Consider the following 24,416-nt stretch of genomic DNA (forward strand, 5'->3'; position numbering starts at 1 on the left):
TTTTCCATAATCTGATTCTAATTTGAGACCAAGATTCTGTATAACACAAAAAAAGCTGTCTGATTCATTATTCTGACCATTCAGTACACACCGTGATCGCCTCCTCCGAGAAGTTTTCCCAGACCACCTCCTCTAAAACATCTCCCACCCTCTAGTCTCCAGACGCTTTGTCTTTTCTGTGGTGCACTTGTCATCACCTGACTTGTATTTGTATATTGTTTGTCTCCTTCAAAATATAAGCTTGACGAATGTGGGAACTGTCTCATTCACCACTGCATAGAGTATTTCCCAGCACTAGAATAATGCTAGTACATAGTGGCTCCATTAAATATGTAGTGGGAGACCACATAAGACCAATTAGTGCATGGAGCAGCCGAAACCCCAGCCATTGTCCCAGTGCCCTCAAAAAAGAAGCCTGAAGAGCTTCCTGTAAGAGAAACCATTTTGCTTACATTTATGATTCTCAGTATTCCAATGTCTATAATTTGGGGTTCCACTTGATTGTCTACATCTCATTTTGGCCTGTTGCATTTACCACCATAAGGGATGCCTTTTTTCGACTCCCTGAAGTCTCCAAACTATGCACAGAGAATGCTAACATGCTTGTTATCTCAGGATAAATTCTTTATTAGATTTCCATTATCCCAAAAAATGTAATGTCCCTATAAGCTTTTAAAGATAAAATAGAAAAACTCTTGGAGTTCCTTTGTGGTACAGCAGGTTAAGGATCTGGCATTGTTACTGCAGCAGCCTGGGTCGTTCATTGCTGTAGCACAGGTTCGATCTCTGGCCTGGGAACTTGCATATATCACGGATAAAAAGAAAAAAAAGAAAGAAAATAGCAAAACTCTTAATTGCAAAAGCCATACAATTTAAATGCTCCATGATACCCTGGTTTGGATTGTGTAATATAAAAAGGGCATTAATGGAAAAACTGATAAAAACTAAAGTCTGAAATTTGAAATATTAATTTCTTAATGTTCATAAAGCTACCAGAGTTGTGAAAGATAACTTTAGTGGAAGCCTGGTGAAGGGCCTACATCAATCCTGTTTATTATCTTTACAACTCTTCTGTATCTCAAAAATCATTTCAAAATTAAAAGATTAAAAAGTAAGGATGTGGGCTGATAAGAGTACACATTGGGAGTTTAAAAGGCAAACAGAGCATAACAGAATCAAAGAATCTCAGCACTGTGAGTGATCTCATGTATAATCTAGATCAACCTCCCTACATCAGAGATTAGGAATTAAAGCCCAGAGAGTAAAGTAATTGAAAAAGCAATGAAAGAGGAACATAAAGTTTAAGCACTATTATCCTCATACTAATTGATATAGTGTTTTATAATTTATAAAGTATTCCTCATTCATACATTCATTTGCTTATTCATTCAAAATGCTTATTATCACAGACTTTGCCAGACTCCATAAATATGAAGATGAATAGCATACAGTCTATACCCTTGAGTTACTCATGGTCTAATCTTGTCTGATTTTCACAATGGTACTGCAAGGCAGCATTACCATTTTTCCCACTTGATGCATGAAGGAGAGTGTCTCAGAAGCACTAGGAGACTTACCCTCTCATAGTTAGTGCAGAGGTGGAGCCTATGCCACAACACTGATGCCACAGTGTTATGGGTGAATGTTAGACATCGATGGTATTTTCAGTCTTAAATAAAGCCATAATGACTTCAGGGCCATCACATCCCATGTAAGAGTGACTTCTAAGGGCAAGAAGGTGACTGTGGGAGAATAGACTTATGGCAGATCTAGGACTCACGCTAATTTTCCATCTAGGTCAGTCTCCTGAGTACCAGGAATCAATTGTCTGAGGGAATTGGGCTTTGCAAAAATGGCTCTTGGCTGTGCTTTATAACGATGGCAAAGATTCACTCCTCTTAGTAGGGGATTTCTTTTTGCCTGGGTACTTGTCAGATATAATCTTCCCAATAAATAAGAGATTTTCACAGAGTTAGGATACCTTTGTGTGTGTGTGTTTCTTTAAGGTGTCTTGAAGTAATAGAAAGATTATGAACTTTGGAATCAAACAGAACAATTCTCAAAATTCAGCCCCATTACCATCTTTAGGCTAGTCATTTTCAATAAATAAAATTTATAAGCCTGTTTCTACTTCTACAAAGGCAACCCCCTAGAATTGCTGTGAGAATTAAATGAGATAACATATATGTGTTGGAGTTCCCATCATGGTGCAGTGGTTGACAAATCCGACTAGGAACCATGAGGTTATGGGTTCAATCCTTGCCCTTGTTCAGTGGATTAACGATCCGGCATTGCTGTGATCTGTGGTGTAGGTCACGGATGTGGCTCAGATCCCGCGTTGCTGTGGCTCTGGCGTAGGCTGGCGGCTACAGCTCCGATTGGACCCCTAGCCTGGGAATCTCCATATGCTGCAGAAGCGGCCCAAGAAATGGCAAAAAGACAAATGTGTGTGTGTGTGTGTGTGTGTGTGTGTGTTTGTGTGTGTGTTATCGGCTCTCTGTCTTTTGGAGAATTACATAATTTCTTTAAATCTGAGTTTCCTTGCACATCAAACTCTTTCCTGGGGACTATTCAGGAGTAACAATCAGGTTCTGGAGAGTGAAGCAGAGCCTCAGGAATGTCTTTTCACCATCAGACTTTTTTAAAGATTGAATTTGAATCACTTTAGTAATGGAGGCCCTATCCAACTTCCTCAGCCCCTCCCATTAACAGGCTGCCCTCACCCCACTTGTCACCTGCCTGGCTCCTGTATTTGCAATCCTCCAGTTTGTGGCCAAATGTTTAGGTGAGTCTTATTAAATAAAGAGCTTTTTTTTAAAAAAAGGTGATTGAAAGGGAGGGGAGTGGAGGAGAGAAATGCCCCAAACTATGTCCATTTTTCACCTTCATCCTTGGGCAGGCTTTGTTTCTGGAGGAGAAGGAAGTGGGGAGATGGATTGCTCATCTGAGTTCCTGGAGGGAGTTTCAGGGCCCTTCCCGGATTTGGGTGATGGGCTCTTAAAAGGCCCTTCTGCCTCTGATAATGTAAGATGTCCTGATCATTCACTCATTCATTCATTCATTGTTCTATTAAATATTTCCTGGACCAAGTGTCAGGTCCTCTGGGGAATTCAAATTGAAGATTAAGTGGTCTTTTTTTTCCAAGGACTTTAACATCTACTGGGGGGCAATAAGTCATACTCAATATCTATTCTGCAAAGTGGGTATATCAGCAACTAAGACATCCAAACTCCATAATCTTTGTTTTAAGGAAGCAGCAGCTCAAGGAATACATTTGAATCTACCAGCTTTCCATTGAAGGAGACTGGGAAGCTAAGGGCAGATTTTGTAGAGTATACTCACAAGTGCTGTGTGGACTGAATGCAAGTACAATGACAATAATAAGTAATTTACTAAGCATTAAAAGACGCCATCACCCAAGCTACAAAATGGTACAGCAAAATTGTATATATATTGCCTTATTTGGTCCTCACTTTAACTTCAATTGGTGCATATTGTTATTATGCCCATTTTACAGATTAGGAAACTGAGACCATTAGAGGGTAGGAAACCTGTCAAGGTGACACAGTCAGGAGTTGTTGGAACACCAGCAACATATTATGTTCTTAACCACTGTGCAGTATTGCTCCCACATGAGCAAGAAAATGTACCCTTACAAAGATCCAATTCTAGAAGAAATATTTTCATTGTGTTGGCCATACATACTACCAAACTCCAGTGCCAGCTCACTCTAGCAAAATGTGAAGGAAATGAGACAGAATCTACAGGAGGTGTGTTCTGATTGGTTATCCAACTTTTAGCATGTGTGTGTGTGTGTGTGTTGCTAGGCCCTGGTCCTGTAGTGTTCAATAATCTCCACAGGGCAACGTTATCTAAGGTGGTATATAAGAAAGTGACACACATACTTCCCATACAGGACTATAGGGTCAGCTGCCAGCCAGCACAGAATTCGTGGGACTTGGATGGCCTACAGAACTGGTATCCCATGAAACATTTATTTTTGTTACAGGAACTTACCACCATGGGAATGCTATCCCTGTGGTAGCCTGAGAGATCAAGACAAACCAAGGCAATGGAGCAACAGCTCCCAGGAAACCACAGCCCAGCTAAGTTCCTAAAGGGCTATTTCAGAGGAAGGCAAAATTTTAGTTATGGTGAGAAAGAAGATCACAGAGAACACAAGTTTGCTGCACCATCTCTGTTTGGACACATATGAGCTTTGTTTACAACTCTTAGAGCTTTCTTTTGAGGTTGCCTCTTACTCACACTGCTAGAATTAGGATAGGCTAGACCATACTGGAAATCAGCTCCCAAAACTACCCTTCAGATCACAGTTATCCATTCCAACCATGTGGCTTCCTGAAATGTGCCAGGTGTTTTCCACAGTGGTAATACTCCTGATGAAAGGTGAGCAATGGTACAGCAAAGAAGGCTGGATCATTAAAGGGCATACTTCTCAATTTACATCTTAATTTGCATTATTGATCTCCCATAGCTGAGTTCTCTAAGGTCTGTAAGAATTCTTACAAGTCCTGGGAACCGGGAATTCATGCTAATTTGCATGATGACCAAGTAGCAAGCCCCACTCTCAATTCTTCTCTCAATGCAGAAGCACAATGACTGATACAGAATAGTGAGAGAGTACAAGTTTGTTGAATGGATGAGTGAATAAACATATATTTGAATATATATATAAGCATAAATGAATGAATGAATGATAAATGAATGAAAAGTATATATGCTTTCTGACCAAACACAAAATACTTTAATATCTGGTTTTGTCAGATCCAGAAGATCATTTATAGTAGTTAAAAACAAAATGTAATCCGGTCATTGATGGTTTTATCGTTTATGTCTTGGCAAGTTCCCTCTCGCCTATCAGCACAAGATAATTATTCTTACTTTATCTATTATATTTCCTGGAAACTTATCTTTACTCGGAAAGCAGGGTTGTATTCCAGCAGCTGTCAGGTCATGCCACAGGGAGAACTGCCTGCTCTGCTCACTCATAAGAGGGAACATGATCAGTGGCCAGGTGGGTAAAAAAACACAAAGAAATGGAGGTAGCTTAAGACCTATTTTGAATTTTTTTTTCTTTATATGTCATATGAACTTTTTTACTTTTTTGCATATCCATATATCCATTTTTTCCCACATAAGTTATTACAGTAGATTTCCCTACGCTATCCAGAAGGTGTTTGTTAATTATCTATTTTATATACAGTAGTGTGTATATGTTATATTCATATCCTCCTAATTTATTCCTCTCCAACACAGTCTCCCTTATGATAATCATAAGTTTGATTTTGAAATCTGTGAGCTTGTTTCTGTTTTTTTGTTTTTGTCTTTTTAGGGCCAAACCCAAGTCATATGGAAGTTCCCAGACTTGGGGTCCAATCAGAACTGTAGCCACAGGCCTATGCCACAGCCACAGCAACTCAGGATCTTAGCCTTGTCTGCAACCTACACCACAGCTCACAGCTATGCCAGATCCTTAACCCACTGAGGAGGGTCAGGGATCGAACCTGCATCATCCTGGACACTAGTCAGGTTTGTTACCAATGAGCCACAATGGGAACTCCAGTTTGTTTCTGTTTTGTAAATAAGTTATTTTGTACAATTTTAATAGATTCCACATGTAAGTGATATCATACCATATTTGTCTTTGGAAGGGCCTATGAAAGCTCTCACATCACATAAGTTGGGAATCCACTGTGGCCAGGTGGAGCACATCCTTTTTATCACCGCAAAAAGTAGCAAGCCTTGAGGCACTGGTGGAATGTGAGGCAAGAGTGGGAGAATATAGCACTGGAGATGGAACAAAAGAAGAAATGGTTATCACTGTTCTAAACCAACACTTGCTTAGGTAGGTGCTGTGAAGACGAAAGGGACAGATTCCTAGACGAGCCTCAGCCCAGATGGAATGAGAGAGTGAAAATTCATGTGACCACGGAGAGGTTCTGTGGATTAGAAGAATAAGAACTGAGCAGCTAAGACAGGAAATGGACCCTTAGACGGTGTTTGAGTTCAGGTGGCCGGTCACCACTCTGTAAGGAGGGCCTCCATTTGCCAGGACCCACGGTGGGCATTGTATAGAATTTTGACCACAACACTCCCTGACCATGTAGAGCTTGCAATCTGTGAGTGATAGAAAAATTCCTGGATAGGTAGTGAAATGTGAGCAATGGTGGAGAAAAGAAGGCTGGATCGTGCAAAGGGCATAGGTCTCAATTTACATCTTGTGGTTGTGGTCCCAGCTACCTTGCTGATTCACCCTTTATAAATCACTGTGCCCATCTGGGCTTTGCCTACTGTTTAGGGGTAGAATGAAGAGTATCCTTGTGCTCAATCTCCAGGGTTCTATTCTTAAGCAGAAGAAAAGTTGGAATTTCATCAATCCATTGCGTTTCTCTTTGTCTTCTTTTTATTTTAATTCAAGTAAAATAAATTGTATGATCTCTTATTTTAAATGGCATAAATAATACAATCTTGCTTTTGGTAAGATACAGATGCCTCTATATCCATCTATTTATGCATCCTTCCATCTAACAATATATTCATAAAGGTCTAACAAGAGCAGAGTTCCTCGATTCTCCTTCAGTTGAGAGATTCTGAATCATTTGAATTTTAATGGTAAGTATATGTCATTGATACTAATAAAGTATTATTTGCATAAAAATGGAAAAAAAAATGTTAGGAATCTAGGTCAATTAAAGAGTGGCCCGACTCAGTAACTGTGGGAGCTGTGATCTCAATCTCAGGAAGGGGATCTGTTCGTATGTCATTGTGGTTAGTTAATTTTGAGTTCTCTTCTCTTCAGGTACCAGACATGCTCCAACAATGGACTGGTGGCAGGGTTCCAGAGCCGCTACTTCGAATCAGTGCTGGACCGTGAGTGGCAGTTTTACTGCTGTCGCTACAGCAAAAGATGCCCATATTCCTGCTGGTGAGCTTAATAGCCAAACTCAACCTCTCACTACCACCGAGGCTGGAGAGCAACTTAGGGGAGGGTGCTCTGATCCATGTTTCAGGTTTCAGATAAACCTGGGTTGTCACAAAGAAGTTTTAAATACAGCAGCTAGCCTATAAAAGAGAAGAAATGAAGGAATGAAGGAACGAAGGAATGAAATGAAAGGCTAGAATTATATTCACACTGAGAATGACCTTACAAGCTATCAACCCAATGCTCCTACATCTCTCTTTTGGCAGAAAAGGAATGAAATACAATAGAGCAAGGTGGCAACTGGCCCCAAACCACCTAGCTATTTCATGGGGACTCATCTCCAAGCTGAGGTTTACCAACACCTGTTCAGTGCTCTTTCCCCTCTATCACACTAACTTCTCATCACATCCAAGGCTGCTGGACCTATTCAAGAACCTGTGTTTTGCTACAAGACTTCTTCGGAAGAAGCCACCCCTCTTTCATGTCAGAGTGGCAAATGCAGCATATCATTATAGACTGAAAAAAGAGGTTGGTGCTCTCTAAATCACAATTGTAATTTCAGTCTATAAAATTTTGTACCTTTCCTGCTCCCTGAGCTGATGCCAAATATCCTTTGACCTAGTCTTTGAGTTGACTAGGAGAATGTGTATGTATTTATTTACCCTTATAACTTACACTGGGTTGACAACACAATTGGTCCCAAGTTCTTCAGCATGGAAACAACCAGGCACTTCTTCTTTGGACAAAGGGATCCAAAAGTGTCAACATTTGAAGTTTGGATAGCTCAAGTGATATATCTCTCTATAGTGTGATGCTGGGGAGGGCAGCCTTTGTGAGTTATGCTTATTCTCTATAACCAGACAGCATTACTCTGCAGATGCCCAAGTAGGGCACAATGTCTCTAGGGATAGACAGCTCTAAAAGCTATCTAATGTTTTTCTGTCTGAGGCAATGATAAATGGTAAATTCAAGCTCAAAGTGAGCCAATATTAGTAGCTATTTGATAGGTCAGGGACCTCATCCAATCCTCCAAAATATCTCCATAAAGCCATTCCATCCCACCACAGCAGGTGAACAGGCACAGTTAGGGTATAGGATATAACTGAGACAGGTCATGAATGAAAGACCTAAAGGTCTCACATTCTGGGGTAGAGTGGAAGGAGCCCACCAACTGCTAAGATGCTAAGAATTCAATGAACATGGAGCTATGTGTGTAGGAACAAGTCTTGAGGTCCAAGACTGACCAATGGAGATGAGCAACTTTTCTTAAGTTGCCCAAGACATTTAAATCTCAGGTATCAAAATTCACCCTTGGCTTTGATCTGCAAAGGTCTGCCCACCCTCCCTCACCATCACACCCTTACCCTTCCTCACCTTCCATCACCCAGACGTGTCACCAATGGATGGTTGAACCAAAGGGTAGGGGGAAAGACACAGCAAGTCAACTTTGAAGTGGTCCCTCTAAGGAAAGCTTCACTTGGCTGCACCTCTTTCTTGTTTTGTGATGATAGAGCTGAGAGCTACCTCAGTTGTCAAGAAAATAGTACATTTTCAAAGGAATACTTGGAGCAGCAGCAGAATAGATTGTCTTGTGCACCATGGTAAGCAGTGCATGACTCACTCTCCCACTGGTGTGTCTAGACATTTTAGTGGCATCTTTAACTTTCCTTAGTCATGACGTTATATGTTTTTCTAAATTGACTGAAGCCTCTTGGGCAGGAATTAGGTCTTATTTCTTCAGCATCTCAGTATATTGTCTGGCACAAAGTAGGCCCTTAATAAATTTCCTGAATGAACAACAAAATGTTGCAGGCCCCTAGGAACAGTAACAGTGGTAAAACCTTATATTGATATGATGACGTTTTACAGTGGAAAAAGACTTCATTTACATGTATTGTTTTATTTGATCATTTTAACTACCCTTCGGAGTGAGAACTGTTTTCCCACACCCTCTTCCCATGGTGAAAATTCCTGATAAACTTCTTATTTGAAACCTTCCCTTTCATCACTTTAACAAGCTTGAATCCCTTCCCAGGGAAGTGGACACGTTTTTCTCTTCCCACTTTGAAGGCTATTATGCAGCACAGAGCCTGCCACTGAACTAGCAAAGTGAGCATCTATCCTCTCTGTGCTTGCAAGCTTTTAGGGATTCAAGAACAGCACCATTCCACACAGGAATAAAACAAATCAGCCAACTGGCTCCTGCATGAGTGAGGGATTTATTTGTTTGGTAGGAACCAAGGTGCTGCTCCCATTTCAATCTCTGCAGTTTCTCATGAGATATGATTGCATCACTGAACTCTGGCAAGAAAAGGAATTCTTGATAGATGCAGACATTCCGTCACTAACCGGTCCCCCTGGAATTGGATACATTTGTAAATTTTACACATATTTATTTATATATGAGAATACGAGTTCTTAGTCCCATTCGTCTGCAAACCACAAACACATGTCACTGGGGAAGCCACAACCTTTCAGAGACTGTTTGAAATAATTCCCCAGTCCCCAAACAGCTCCAGCAGCTGCATGTTGTACCCCAAGTTGTCCCCTGTCAGCATGCTGAGGCTGTCCAGGCACAGAATGTGGGTTCCAGGAACCAATAGTTTTGAATTGAGCATATGTTTCCTTTCCTAAATGGTTCTCCTCCAGATTCATGGTTTTTTAGCAGTTTCCCTAGATAACATGTTTTGGCCAAAAACAACAACAACAACAACAAAACAGTGCCCTTCCTCAGAATCAACATAGATGAACTTGGAGTTTTCCTTCAGTCTTGAGATTCTATGTCTCAGATATTAGATTCTTTTCTCCATTGCCTATCCCCTCACTCCCTTCTGCTCAAGTCATAAGCCAGAGAATGGTTTTTCTTAATAGCTAGATAGCTCCAGCTAACAATAGCAACAAAATCAGTTCATCAGAATCATCTTCCAGTCTTTCTACCCCAAAGCATCCCATCAAAGATAATCTTTAACTCCTACTCTCCTTTTTCAGATTTCAGTACAAGATGAGTAGTGTTTGCATGACCATTCCCCATGAAATCGTGGCAAAGAATGATGTCAGGCACCTCCACTATGGCATCTGTCAGTCACCCCCATCTCTGCTCGGCAGCAGCATGTTTCCTAGAGGCCTGGTGAAAAGGGCAGCTTCTATGCTGGTTCTTCTGAGCAGGTTGGAGCTGTGATTATAGAGATGGAGACACCTACACCTTGGGAAAATAGGACTGGATGTTACATTTAAAAGCAGCTTGCATGGGGTTTAGATGCTTCTGTGCCCTAGAACAACCATTGTCTGGCATTGCATGATGCACCCCTCTGAGCCTGAGCAAAATCAATCATATTCCCATCAATTGGGGTAGCTATCATAACTATTGTGCCATATTTATCATTTAGAAATATATTTGCTGCCTGCATGTCAGTGTTTCTTCCCTCACTGTGTTCAAACTCCAAGAGTAGAAATTTCAGAGGTATGCCTGGTTGTCCAGTAAGTACTGGGTAACCCAAGGCTATGCTCTACTTGCTACTCAGAAAAAAGTAAACCTCCTAATTCCAAATTTGTGGCTTTGTTCTCTTTAGTCTGCCTCCCTTTACTGTATTCTAGAAGTAATCATTCATTCCTCCATTCATTAATTCACTTAATCAGACTGAATATAAATGGATATAAAATAAGTACAATTCATAGACTTTGATTCAGTTCCTAATGATGATGATAAACTTTTATTTATTGTTATTTTATTTAACCTACCATGTTAGCTCATTTACTTCTTATGCACGGACATTATGACACTATTACACAGATGAGGGAATTGAGGTGCAGACGTTGTAACTTGTTCAAAGTTCTGAATTCAATTCCAACAGGTCAATCTGCCTCTAAATCCCCTGTTCTCTGCACAATAGTGAGCTCCCTTGATTTCAGTGAGGAAGTAAGACCTGGACAGATGAAGTATTAGGTAACAACACAGTAAGCATCCACTAGGGAAGACAGAGAGGAAAGTGATTGTTTTCACTAGAGGGGAGATGTTGCAGGTGGAGTTGTACCCACCAAATGCAGGGAAAGGGCAACCATGATGTAATGTGGCCAATGAAAGCCAACATGAGTCAAAACAAGTGTGCTTGCTGACCAGCCCTGGGCTTGGCCAGGGAGCTAGAGACTCGGTTCCAAGAGATCAATTTGGAAAATTATAAGAGGGACTTTCTTTCCTTTTCTAATTTAAGCCAATTTAATATCTAATTTAAGATATCTCTGAAACTGTGTTCCCATGTTGTGATACCTATTTGAACTGTTTGATGCAGAGACTGTCAAAATACCAAAAGAAGACATGAACAAACTACATTCTTTCTCATACCCCCAGGGTTCAGTGTCTCTGCAGAGAGAGGCACTTTGGTGACTGCAGAGTCATTTAGTCCCACTTGACCACTTTTCACAGCTCTTTGCAGGAGAAGTCAGGGTGGCCTTTGAGGATGCCTTCCTTTAAGCATAATTGCAATTTCTCATCTTTGCAAAAATAATTCAAACAGGTTCTATCAGAGATGCCAAGCTATTGGCAAATTAGTATAACCTAAAATATTCTCATGCCCTGTAACCTACCTGGAAAAGCATTTATTATGCAAGAGGATTGACTATGAACAGATTCCGTTTGTTTAAGACACTTCTCAATGATTTGTCTGTCAGAAAGGGGCATCCTCTTTTTAGCTGGATGTAGAACACATCAAGTCTACAAATGTTGAATTCCTCCTCCAAGCCCACTGCTGAATTATATCACAAAGGTATATATGCCTGCTTTTGTACCAGTGTCCCCTTAAGGCGCTCACCATGAAGCAAGATGCTATAAGGTATTCTGTTTTTTAATCAGATACTAAATATATGATGTTGACTAGTTAATAGAACATTAAAATATGATATTTTAAATAAAGTGCTAAAAAAATTGGGAAGTAGAGAAAATAGGAGCAAAACAAAATCAGAGATTGGGCTGACCAGAAGAAGCTACTCTAAAATGTTATTTGAGCATGGGCTGAGCTCTAAAGAATGGATTGGAAAACATTATTTATTCTCATTTTGAAAAAGCTGAAATATGGCTTCCTCAGGTATCTTTTCTGGTTTGTTAACTTGTAAGTTCTGGGTTTTCTTCCAAATTTTAAGATATCTGTGGTGTGTGCTTCTCTGATATGCCACAAATTGGGATAAGGCTGAGGATGCAACACTAACTGACTGGGGTCATTTGTGGATGTGCACACAAGTTGGAAACATCCTTCTAGGATGACCCCAAATAAACCAGGTGTCCTACTGGCCAGCAGGTCAGACACATACGTAACCAATAGGTGCTGATGCTATGAACTCTGATTTGTGTTCAAGTCTCAGTAGTCAGTAATATAGGTGGCATTTGATAAAATTTTATCCTGGGTCACTTTCTGTTGAGGAATAGATTCAAAACCCTTTCCTTTAACTATTAAAAATTGAATACTTTCTTAAGCAAACCCCTGACAATAAGTAAAACTGTCCTCTTTATCTAACCAAATTCTATCTCTTCTTCAGTTTTTAAGATGAATGTGATAACATATATCTGGGCTAAGCTCTGTGATGTGTCCTATTCTCACAACGAAGGAGGATGCTATCCATCACTTCAGCTCAGTCTGTTGTAATGTACTGGCCAGCAATGATTTATTGGTTCTAGTTGGATCCATGGATAATTTTGGAGCCTTACTAATCTTAGATGAGAAAATCCTATATCAGTCTTAAAAATCCCTCCAGTTCCATGAGTTCTCTTCAGTTCATAACAAAGACTGAAGGGAATAATTTCTTTCTATCTCCTTCCATCTCATCTAATACAAAAAGTTGTACAAGTGGTTCTGTGTTGTCAAATTCTTGCTTTAGCTTTGGAACATCTTTCTGTCTCTCTTGTATTATCTGTAGATGGCAGAAAAAGTGGTATGAAGCAAGAAATGGTGCCCTGGTAGTCATTCATCCAAAAGTGATAAAATGAACACACACACATACGCATGTAGTTCTTTGCAAGGGGGTATATAAGACTCCTAATAGAAGAGCATCAGTAATAGACTCATTTCAGTAAATTGAATAAAGGCATTTTTCTGACTGGCCCTCCCTTCATCTTGCCAAACTAAAGCCTTGTTTGATTGTTGTAATTGGTCTAGGAATGTTTGGCAAGACTCAGTATGAAGTATGCTTTGCCAGAAAGCCGTCTGAAGTGACCTGGTAATTCACAAAGAATCTGGAACTACACAGAACTCTTCCCCACCCTCAGGAAGTTCAGTGCCATAGCTTATGAAACCCTAATCTTCTGCTTCCTTGTAGTCGCTTTTAATTTCCTGGCAAGTCCCTATGCCTTTGTCCCAGTGTCTAGTTCTAAAAGTTTAAATTCATTTTTTTTTCCTCTGAGAAGCTATTACCAGGACTTTCGTTTATTAGAATTTTTTTTCACTTCTCTTATCTTCTTTTTTAGGGCCGTACCTTCGGCATATGGAAGTTTCCAGGCTAGGAGTCAAATCAGAGCTACAATTGCCGGCCTACACCACAGCCACAGCAACGCTCCATCCAAGCTGCATCTATAACCTACATCACAGTTCATGGCAACACCAAATCCCTGACCCACTGAGTGAGGTTAAGGATCAAACCCTCATCCTCATGGATACTAGTCAGTTTCATTTCCACTGTGCCACAATGGGAACTCCCGTATTAGAATATTTTGTGCCTGCATGATGTCATCAAGAACTAAATAAAGACATATCTATCTGGTTCTAAAACTCAGAATCCTGGATGATATTGAAACAGCAGTTCCCTCTAAGAGTGGTGTTTGGAAGGTTCACTGATTGGGGCTTTTTTCTAACTGTATTTTTAGTTTCATAAAGTAGGGGTAATTTCTATCAGTATCCAAACTCCTTCCTTACCTCCTTTAACTTAGGGTCCTATGAGATAGTCTAGACTTCATCCTATGATTTTTATAACAAAAATGAAACAACAATAAACTCCCCAAATCAAGTAAAACAAAAACCTGTCTGGGACCAAGATGGAAATATACAAATAAGCATGTGCAACACGTTCTCCAGGGCATTCCAGAAATTCACTGAATAGCACTCCCCAGAGAGGCTTTCCAGACAAACTGTCCAGTTGAACAGGAGGCCTTGGGTCTGGTCACTACCAAAAATGAAACAGTTGAAAACACTAAAGGAAGCATTGATGATTTTGTCCCCCCTTTGAAGTTTAAAACTTCATGATTTTATAAAAGTGCAAACCTCTCTTTCCCACTTTATTCCAAATGTACGTAACTATCCAATCAACCTGAGGATAGGTCAATAAGAACTTAAAAAAAATAAAAATCTAGCCTAATTATTCTGAAATAGTTTTGGCAACCAAATTTAGCCTAATGCATTATGGCCTTTTGTAGATTCTGCCTCATGTTTAATATTTGGCAATTAACTTTTGTACATTGTATCTAAAGAGTGCTTTAAAATTTCTGGAAAATATTTTGTCCTCCCTGATTCAAGAAGAACACCTCGCACTCCATCTCTTGTAATCCTAATTGGCATTATCCATATTCTCAACAAATCCCCCTTTCTTTGGGTAAACTTGAATCTAGCATTTGTTAGAATCCTCAGGGATCATAAATCAATGGAACTCAAATGAGACCCTATTAGGTCCATTTATGAGTCATTTAATATTATTAGAAAGATAAAGTCCTTGTTCTACATCTCTTTAGAAGCACAAAATAGACTTGGTATTAGCAGAGCCTTATTTCCTTTCATGAACATTAAGGAGAAACACATGGATCTCACTCTGGGTTGGGTTTGTCATCCAGATAGAGCATAATTATGTCTTGAAAAGAGAAAAATCAGAGAACGAGGACAACTGCATAATGTGGGGGAAAGAATGGTTATGAATGAGGAGAGAAGTTTTAGGGCTCTGACTAATGCAGGTTATCTTGACCTAACCATTGATCTTGATGCATCTAAGCATTGAGACCCTTCTAGGAGACCTTCTGGTTTATAAATCAGTCTTTCAGGATATCATGATAATACCTGTAGTATTAAGTCTACATAGGGTGAGATCTTTCTATCAATGTATAATGACCTGGTGACCTCAAAGCAGCTTAAATTATTGACACTCACTATTTGTTTCCCAAGCAAACTTGGAGGTGCAGAAAAAGACTTGTGGGATCCCATATCATACTGAAAGGACTATTTTGATCCTTAAGATCCCCAATGGTGAAGCCTTAAGACAATCAAGAAATTCTAGATTTATTTAAGGGTGGAACACAACAAACCTACTCAGAGGGAGGCCCAGAATTCACTTAATCTTGGAGGAGAGAGAAGGATAGGAGTAGGAGGAAAAATAAACAGAATTTCTCCTGGGAGTTCCCTGGTGGTCTAGGTGTTAGGATCTGGCATTTTTTCACTGCTGTGGCTGAGATTCAGTCATTGCTCTGGGAACTGAGAGCCCACATCAAGCTGCTGCACACTGCAGCAAATATATATATATATTCTAATGACTCAACTTCTTCCATGTTCTTGAGTATTATTTGTACTAGTCCCAATGACAAGCTTATATGGTAGATTTCATTCTTCTATAGATCATGAAACTGAGGTTAAGTGACTCTCCAAGGCCCTTTATTTGTTTGGCAAATACCTAATATGTACCAGGAGCTGTTTTAAGTGCCAAAGAAACAAAGGCAGACAAGGTAAAGACTACATTTGTACAGCTTAAATTCTACTTTAATATTTTTCAAATACTTTTTTATCATGATTCACAGCAAAAAAAAAAATATTAAACTATCACACAATACACACACCATGTAACCACATACACATGTATGTATTTGAAAGTTTCCACACACATACATAAGAACTTATTATTAGTGTATACAATGAAGTCTCATTTTTTTTTATTTCTTCCTCCTATTTATTTATTTATTTATTTAATTTTTTGTCTTTTTAGGCTTGTACCCATGGCATACGGAGGTTCCCAGGCTAGGGATCGAATTGGAGCTGCAGCTGCCGGCCTACTCCACAGCCACAGCAATGTGGGGTCCGAGCCACATCTGCAATCTACACCACAGCTCACAGCAACATCAGATCCTTAACCCACTGAGCAAGGCCAGGGATTAAACCTGCATCCTCATGGGTACTAGTTGGGTTTGTTAACTGCTGGGTCATGATGGAAACTCCTCTTCTTCCTTTTTAAATTTCACCTAGTAATAACCAATTCAACTGATTTCATAATCTACTAATAAGTCACAATCCACAATTTAAAAACTTGATTCAAGTGGACTTGAATGGAAAAGACTAATGTTGATATTAATCAATATCTCCTCAAGGCCTGAGGAGTCATCTCCATTTTTTTAGGGTATGGTGTAATGGGAGGAAGTGGGAGGAAGCTGCCCATCTTTTCACAGCCTTCAGGGACTTAGTGGAGGCCATTCAACTCTGGTTTGGGTCTCCCATGTTGTCCCAACTCCATCTCTCCTTTAGAGCATGTCTCCTCTTTGCTCCCAGCAATGATAGCTTTATTTTTTTCTTCTAACCTTTTTTTTTCTTCCTACATAGGATGACGACAGAATATCCAGGCCACTATGGTGAGGAAATGGACATGATTTCCTACAATTATGATTACTATATGCGAGGAGCAACAACCACTTTCTCTGCAGTAGAAAGGTGAGCCTTTCCCCATGGGTTAGAGAGGTCAGAGAGTAGCTCCATGCAAGGATCATGTCTGCAGGAATTTTGATCTGAGGTTTTCCCTACTTTAGTTTCCCCGTTGGTGTAGGATTAACTGGGAAATCTACATAGGACAATGGAAAGCCCTGGAAATTGAACTCATTTCATGGAGCAGCTTACCCTTGGAGATAAGGATGAGTTCCAGCTTGCTCAGAGCAGGAAATCCACAACTTGGTATTCCATGACATTCTAAGCTCTTCTTTTTACTCAAAGGGCATTTTTTCTTACCAAACATCAGGAAGAGAGGGCAAACATGATTGAAAGAGTGAGGACTCACTGGCCAAATAAACCCTCTCCACTGCCGTTTCTCTCCATGGTTGGGTTGTGGGAAGGGAAAGAGAAGCAAAGGGCACTGGAAAGGAGAAACAAAACTTAGCAGGCATATCTAGAAATTAACATGGGGAATTTAAATAACAGAAAAGAAAAACAATGGTAATTGTTTTTATCCTTTTCTCTTCCAATTGCTCCCAATTGCATCACAAACACATCAGAACAAAACAATAAGGAAATAAAAACTGTTCTCCCTACTAATAAAGAAAGAGATGTGAATACATCCAGATGTTAAAAGGTTGATTTGACCTACTTTTAATCAGGTTATCATCACTTTACACAGAAAACAAAGTCCTAAAAATGTTAGCAATAAATGTTTGCAAACAGAACAAAACTTAACTCGTTAAATTTAACTTATTAAATAATGGACTGGTAAATTTGAGTATGCCATCTTTTGGGTATATTTATGTTTTTACGTGCAATTATATTTCCCCAAACTGAATTTAACTTATTTAATATGACCAATAATTTAAAAAAACAAAAATAAGACAAAAAATGAACATGAAGTAGCTCTAAAAAGACACAATACATGTTGCAGTATCCGTGAATAAAACCCCTTACATTTACTATAGAAGAACCCTTCGGTTCTCATACATTAATTATTTATATACTTTTTCTTCTTTTTCTTTTCTTTCTTTTAGGGCCGCACCCATGGCATGTGGAGGTTCCCAGGCTAGGGGTGGTGCCTCCGGCCTACACCACGGCCACAGCAGGATCAAAGCCGTGTCTGCAACCTACACCACAGCTCATGGCAATGCCGATGCTTAACCCACTGAGCAAGGATTCATTTCTGCTGAGCCATAACAGGAACTCCAATTATTTATATTTTAGATACATTTTTTAACTAACTTGGTTATTATTTTCTAGAAGTGGCAAATTAAAAAAATAACAGGGAAGATACAACTTAAAATGATATTCACTTCACCAGTGAGAAGGAATAGCTGAATGACATGACACACACAAAAATATATTTAAGAATAGAACTGGGAGTTATGTCTAGTCACTTATGATGAAGCATGATCATGTGAGAAAAAAGAATGTGTACATGTATGTGTAGCTGGGTCACCAGGCTGTACAGTAGAAAAAAAAATGTATTGGGGAAATAACAATTAAAAAATAAAATAAAATAAAATCTGACCAAAAAAAAAAAAAAACCTAAAAACTCAAAAGACCATGGAAGACCAGTGACATTAAGCAGCAGTGCATAGCCCCAAAGGGCAGCATCAGATAATAGTACAGCAGGATATTCAATTTTCTTAGTGCTGTCTCCAAGTCAACAAGAAAATTAGTTCTGCATTTCCTGTTTAAGAAGGTAATTAATACCAAATATATATATTCGGACAGTTAAAACATCCAATTGCTATTGGCATGAAAGTTTTCAGTTGCATGGTTTAACCTAGAATCTTGGAAAACTGAGATATTATAACTTGCCTTTGTTTAAAATGAAATTACCCATGCAATTTTGCTCCTGTCACTGATAATCAGTGGCTTAAAGAACCGCAACTTGGATTTCTTCCACTTTGTTGAAAGACGCTGCGGCCACTGCTTTAGAGAAATATTGTCAGTGCAATACTCACTGGGCAGGAGCTTTTCTTCCACATGCAAATCATAGTGGTTTCTTCCTGGAATGGATTTGCCCGCTTTGGGCACTATTGACATCTGGGGCCAGACAATTCTTTGTTGCAGGAGCCTTTCCTATACATTCTAGGTGTGCAGCAGCATCCTAGCCCCTACCCATGAGATGGCAGAAGCAACTTCCCTTCACCCACAGTTGTGCCCGCAGCAACAACAAAAGCCTGAGGAATAAAATTTCCCCTGATTGAGAACCTCTGTTCTGGAGGGAAATCAGCAACTAAGCCTCATTCGAGTATCTTGGTTTTTACCACCAAGTCTAAATTTTGCTTTGCATTAGTGAACAACCTCTTATAAGAGTAGTGTGAATGCCTGGCTTAAGAGCTCATCTATTTGTGTCTGTTGGCACAGAGATAAATAAGACTTGTCTACAGTTATGAAATTCATTTGTTAAACATACACGCCACCAGTTTTCTGACCTCCTTCTGAAACAAGTCATGTCCTCTGTTGACAATGGCAGGAATAAATACTAACAAATATTCAGGTATCCAGGCTCTCGAAGGTTTGTACTGGAGCTCCTATGCCCAGTCACTCTAAACAAGCAACCTTGAGCAGCAGACTCTAAATTTAAAGTTGTCTTATACTGCTGGAGCAGCATGTTCCATAGCTGCTGACAAGAGTTATCTCCTAGGACAGAGAGTGGTCAGTTTCCCTTCCAGATCCAAGGCTGGATAGAGATCTTGTCAGTGTTAGTGTTTAAGAGAAACTGAACCGTGAAGGGGACTCACAGATTGAAAAGGAAGAAGGCTTTTGTAAGGTTAAATAACCTCACTATGCTTTGGAATGATTTGCAAAATCGTATATAGAATGACTCTTAATTTTGCCCTTTATCAAACCTTTGCTAAGAATGGGACAGCCGTGTGCTCGATGGGATTATAGACATCCAGTTATGGAAGTGTTGTGGTCTAAGAGAAAGAGCAAGATTTGAGTTCAACAACTTGGAACTTGAAATTGTCAGCTAATTAGGTTAATAAAGGTCATTTCTCTGAGCCAGCTTCTTCACCGAAGCAATGACTTATCATGAGCGTTAAATGAGAAACTAGATAAAGCACCTAGTGCAATGCTGCATATGTTGGAGGACTCTGCAAAAGTACTTACGGTTATCATTACCATCACCAATATCACTGTTAAAAGATGTTAGACCAGAGAGCACTGTGCAGATTAGGCTTTTGATAAGTTTTTGTTAAATGGGTGAACAAAGAATTTAGGCTAGCTCTTAGCAAAGAACATTCCTTGAAATGTATTCACACCACGTTTTTCAAACTCGAGCAGTTCTATGTCCTCTCATACCCCTGCCTGATCATTTAAACAAATATGCAACTTAATTTCTGTTATCTAAGAATGGCAGGCATTTTCTCTTTCACTTCACAGGTTTTAGATGTTTTCTCTCTCTTCATTTCCCTGTAATAGTGCTTTCTGAAAGGAAACACATAGGGTACAGCATGGAGCCTAACACATGATAAGTATTTAGGAAAAGAAGGAATGAGCAGATGGATGGCCTATGTAAATGAAGATTTTTTAGGATGAAAATGGAGACCATATTAAATAAATACTTTTATTCCAAGCTGTAAACCTCTATGTCCAAGATGTACCTTTGGGGCAGAGCAGTGGTGAGCTGATCACTGGTGATGAACAGGACCTCCACACACAGGCAACCTACTTAGACCCCTCCAAGGTGCAACCTGGGCTGGAGAAGGAAGTGTCCAGGACTCCTGACCTCGCAGACAATAACCTGTAGGTTTTCTAGAGGCTTCGTAGAGGTGTCTTCTGAGAGGAAAGTGAGATTATGTATCCCTTCAGTTTTTAAATTTTCCAAAGGTTGCTTTGGAGAATTGCATTTTCCACAGCAATGGGAAAAGCTGCTTCCTTTTCTTCCTAAGATGTCTTGTCTCACTGACATTACTTTTCTGACTCTCTCCCCACAGGGATCGCCAGTGGAAATTCATAATGTGCCGGATGACTGACTACGACTGTGAATTTGCAAATGTTTAGATTTGCAACCTACCAATCTGGGTGAAGGGAAGAGGGCCAGGAGACCAGAGGATGTCCATATAAGTGAACATCAGTTGGGACTCCTAAGTGATTTCTGCTGCTCTCTTTTCTTCTCCCCGAGCTGGTGGGTAGTTGCAATGCCAGCTTTCTGGGCCTTTCTGACTGGTATCACACTTATAATAAAATCTACAATTTCTCACTTTCAACATGTTCCATAGCAACCATTTTATATGAGTGACAATGGCTCTCTTGCACACCATATAGTCTGTGTGCCTGCTCATAGCCTGAAAAAACCCTGGTTCTTGGAACACCTGTCACAGCCTTTCTGCTGCTTTTACTACCAAATGAGCTGCCTGATGCTTAGCAATGTCTGTGAAGAAGTTCAGTGGAGTGAAGTGAAGGGGCAGCAGTTGAGAAGGTGGCAGTTAAGGTTCTCTCAGCTACATCTGTTTGAGTGACATCTGGGGTCCCCCCAGAGAGCAGACCTTCTGCCTCAAGGGGACATGCTTCCATTCTGTCTTTCCACATAAGCCACATTTGCCTGTAAGTTTAAGTGCAGAGCTCTGCACTCCACGAGGGAGAAGACAGGGAGGTTGAGAGATGGAAAGTTTTGGGGATTGAAAGACTGAGGATCAGAAGAATTTCCAAATTGGAAGATTATTAGCATACCTAGTAATGAAAATGAGCACAGGAACCAGAAAAGCCTCCTGTCTCAAGTAAGACAAAAACAAGAAGGAGAGAGGTCAGAGAATGGGACTCAAATTAGGAACTTGGAAGGGAAAGGGAGAAGGGTCAGGTTGCATTGGGAAATCGAAAAAGTGCTTTGATTCACTGGCACCTGGGAACACTGGCACATGCCCTGTTGATGTGAGAGCTGCTGGCAGACTTACTTGGATTGGCCTCAATGTTCTGTATGGGAAATCTGCCGTGGGGGCATCTACTTCTCTTCTCTGTGTAGTTGAAGGGCATCTTTCTCAGAGGTGGCACTGTCTCTCCTCTTCCTGTGATGTCTCTCTCTCTAGCCCCTTGTACTCACTTCATCATAAAAGGAATAAAAATATTAACATTCACTATGCTGCAAATGTTAAGGGTCAGTTTTTGCTTGTTATTCCTCCTCTTTCTAATTGTTTGTCCATCAATTCAGAAAATATAGCTCAGCCTTGTGATTTGTGCCAAGCACCATGCAGAGCACCAGGAATGTAATACCGATAAAGACAGAGTATGGCTGAGAAACCCAATAAGTAAAACGAAGTGCTAAGGGCTTTCATTAAAATTGGACAAAGAGCAGAACCACATTTCCTCAGTTTTTAAATCTAGGCTGATTTGTCCTCAGCAACCTACAAACCTCCTAGCACTGATCTGTCACATGATTTTTAACCAAAGGGAGCCCCTATTTCTTTTATACACACTGTTTGCCTTTTCCTTTCAGATCTAGGCTGCCCTTCCCTTCTCTTCTCTCCTAGGAGACCCAGAAGAGCAGGCACCCAGGCAAAACCACAGGGGTCACCACCTTGTTATGCACCCCATGAAGGTGGCCAAGAAAACGAATCTCAGGTAGTGGTGTTGCATTTCCCGTAGTGAGGTCCCAATATTAAGAAGAGGACAGTAGAGGACTCCTTTGCCCTAATGCTGAGGCCCTTTTTTGTACAGTGGTTTTGCTTTATTTCCTCCCTTTGATTGTTTCTACCTCTCTGGCAATTTTAACTTACAATGAGCTTCACAGGATTATTTTTCACAAAGGGCACCATTAATATTTTAGCAACTGCAACACTGGGTCAGGATGGCGGCCAGGAAATGGCCTTAGTTGAGTGTTTGGAGCACAGCTGGAAAGGAGGCAAGCAACGTGGACTGACTGACTTGGCACCATGATGAAAACAAAATGGTGGGGAGGGGAGGGGGGCACCAGGGAGTGGGTGCTGGGAGTGGAGGGATGCAGCTGGGAGGAGCAGTCCAGGAGACGCCAGAGAGCACAAATCAAGACAGAAACTGATAATGCGGTCCAATAAGTGTTTGTGCCAAGCGGAATAAATGAAGAGATAAAAGAGAAGAACTCTTTTTGCATCTAGGCCAAGGACAGTAACAGTAAAGACATGATCAATGTGGTTCAGATCTGAATAATTTATACTTTCCACCATATGTCAATCAGTAAGAACTACCAGACTGGGGCTAAATCCCAGATCTTCTGACTGCAAGTTCTCACTCTCCATGCTCTCATTACTCCAATATTTCTACTAACTTGCTCACAGCCTTCATTAAAACCTCTCCACTCTGTGAAGACATTTATCTGGGGAATTATCGTGGTTCCTTGCAATTCTAGAACTTCATGAATGTGATCATCTGACCCAAATTGTTTACAAAGGGCTTTGCTAAGGCATTTTCTTCCAGAGAAGAAGCTCGGGATGAGAACTGAGAACCTGGGTCCTACTCCTGGCTCTGATAGAGTGTGGTTGTGTAAAAAAAACAAATATCTAAGCCCAAACATTTTTTCATCTTCTTGGTACGAACAGGAACCCCTTTTCCAATAATTTCACAAGATGATGGTCACGTAAAATGGGAAAAAAAGAGACAGATTCTTGCCTCACAGAGCCCACAGTCTAGGAGTGAAAGATGAGAAAATAGACAATGAAGACAAGAAAGTTGCCTGAGGAAGCTAGATCTATGGTTGGCCCTGAAGGACCAGAAGAACTTGTGAAATGAGTAGAAAAGAGTGTGGTCTCAGATTCCAAAAATTTATGGGCACAACTCCTGGTTCTGTCAATTTTCAGCTGCATGAACTTGGCTCAGTCCTCTACCTTCCCTGAGACTCTATTTCCTCACCAATAAAAATAAAAATAGTACCCACATCATGGGGTTGTTGTAAGGATTAAATGAGATCTCATAGTGTCTTGTACATAATAAGTTTCCAATAAATGTTGTCAGAGGAATGGAATATTATTAGTATATATTAGAAATAACATTTCTCAGGTAAGCTGGATATTGGTGTAGATAAAGAATAAGAAAATTTATAAAAGAGGAGGGACTTGAGTTCTGCACTCATTCATTTTGTTATTCATTTATTCTTGATTTGATCGTTGAATCAATAAATTATTAAGTGCTTATTATATACAAATCCCTGCACTAGGCACAGTTCTTGCATTCCAGAGAATTATAAACTAAGAGAGTCAGGCAAGCAAACAAGCCTTTACAGTCCAGTTCGATAATTCAAGAATTGGTAGCATTTCAATAGAGAGTGGTGAAGGGTTAGGGTCGCAAAGAGGAATGTGGCATCTCAGGCAAGGGAAAAATATAGTGCTGAAAAGATGCATAGGCTTAGCAAAGCTTCCCCAGGAAACACTGATGTCATCAAGGTGTCCAGGAGGCCAATCATGTAGTCATAATGCCTTAAGGATGGATGGGTAGCTGACATCAGCACCATAAGGCATTCTTCTATTTGTGCACCCTAATTACAATTCATGTATCTATCTACAACTCAGATTTCAGCTGAGACCTCCTAGAAACTTAGGAAAAAGGAATTTATCAACTCCTCTCTCCACTCCCCCAGGTTCCCTCCCCTCTGTCTGGGAAGTTTTCTCTCTATCCTGGATCTTTATTCACATACATTATCTTTATAATCAACTGCTTTGACCCAGATATGGAGCGCCACATACTTTTAGTCCCTTCAGAGGACTGTATTCTCACAAAAGCATTAATGAATGTACAAACTCAAATTTTTAAAAAAATTTATTTAGACATTTCCTTCTTCCCTGTTTTTTTTTTTTTTTCCCCTGTTGTTCACCATGTAGTTATGGGTTTTCCGTCTC

The 24,416-nt window shown here is 40.1% G+C and overlaps 2 protein-coding genes across 9 annotated transcripts in view; one reads left to right on the forward strand and one right to left on the reverse strand.

The window, feature by feature from the left end:
- The window catches only part of DPT (dermatopontin), a 31,695-nt gene extending 9,997 nt beyond the window's left edge, over positions 1 to 21,698 (forward strand). The window contains 3 exon segments of the mRNA NM_001444437.1: positions 6,821 to 6,946; positions 16,492 to 16,599; positions 20,550 to 21,698. Coding sequence (NP_001431366.1) covers positions 6,821 to 6,946; positions 16,492 to 16,599; positions 20,550 to 20,616 — 301 coding nt within the window. The 3' untranslated portion in view covers positions 20,617 to 21,698.
- LOC106510102 (uncharacterized) overlaps positions 1 to 24,416 on the reverse strand; it is a 94,893-nt gene that overhangs the window by 6,339 nt on the left and 64,138 nt on the right. For 2 of the 8 annotated variants that reach the window (XR_014843110.1, XR_002343354.2), the window contains exons 6-7: positions 16,783 to 17,014; positions 5,655 to 5,808 (exon numbers count right to left, since the gene is read on the reverse strand). The exons of 1 other annotated variant lie outside the window; for it this stretch is intronic. Coding sequence is in view for 2 of the 7 variants with exons in the window: in XM_085021233.1 (XP_084877359.1) it covers positions 7,079 to 7,083; positions 16,783 to 17,014 (237 nt within the window). In the remaining 5 variants the exon portion in view is untranslated. Of the gene's footprint in view, positions 1 to 5,654; positions 5,809 to 6,353; positions 7,084 to 10,004; positions 17,015 to 24,416 lie in introns of those variants that run through there. 5 more of the 8 variants (XR_014843113.1, XM_085021233.1, XR_014843109.1 and 2 more) reach the window with 4 other exon arrangements.

This window comes from Sus scrofa, chromosome 4, assembly GCF_054392235.1.
Source record: "Sus scrofa isolate SSC_HxYL_T2T_F1_AM1 chromosome 4, Sscrofa_HxYL_maternal_Yorkshire_Landrace_v2.0, whole genome shotgun sequence".
Lineage (NCBI taxonomy): Eukaryota > Metazoa > Chordata > Mammalia > Artiodactyla > Suidae > Sus > Sus scrofa.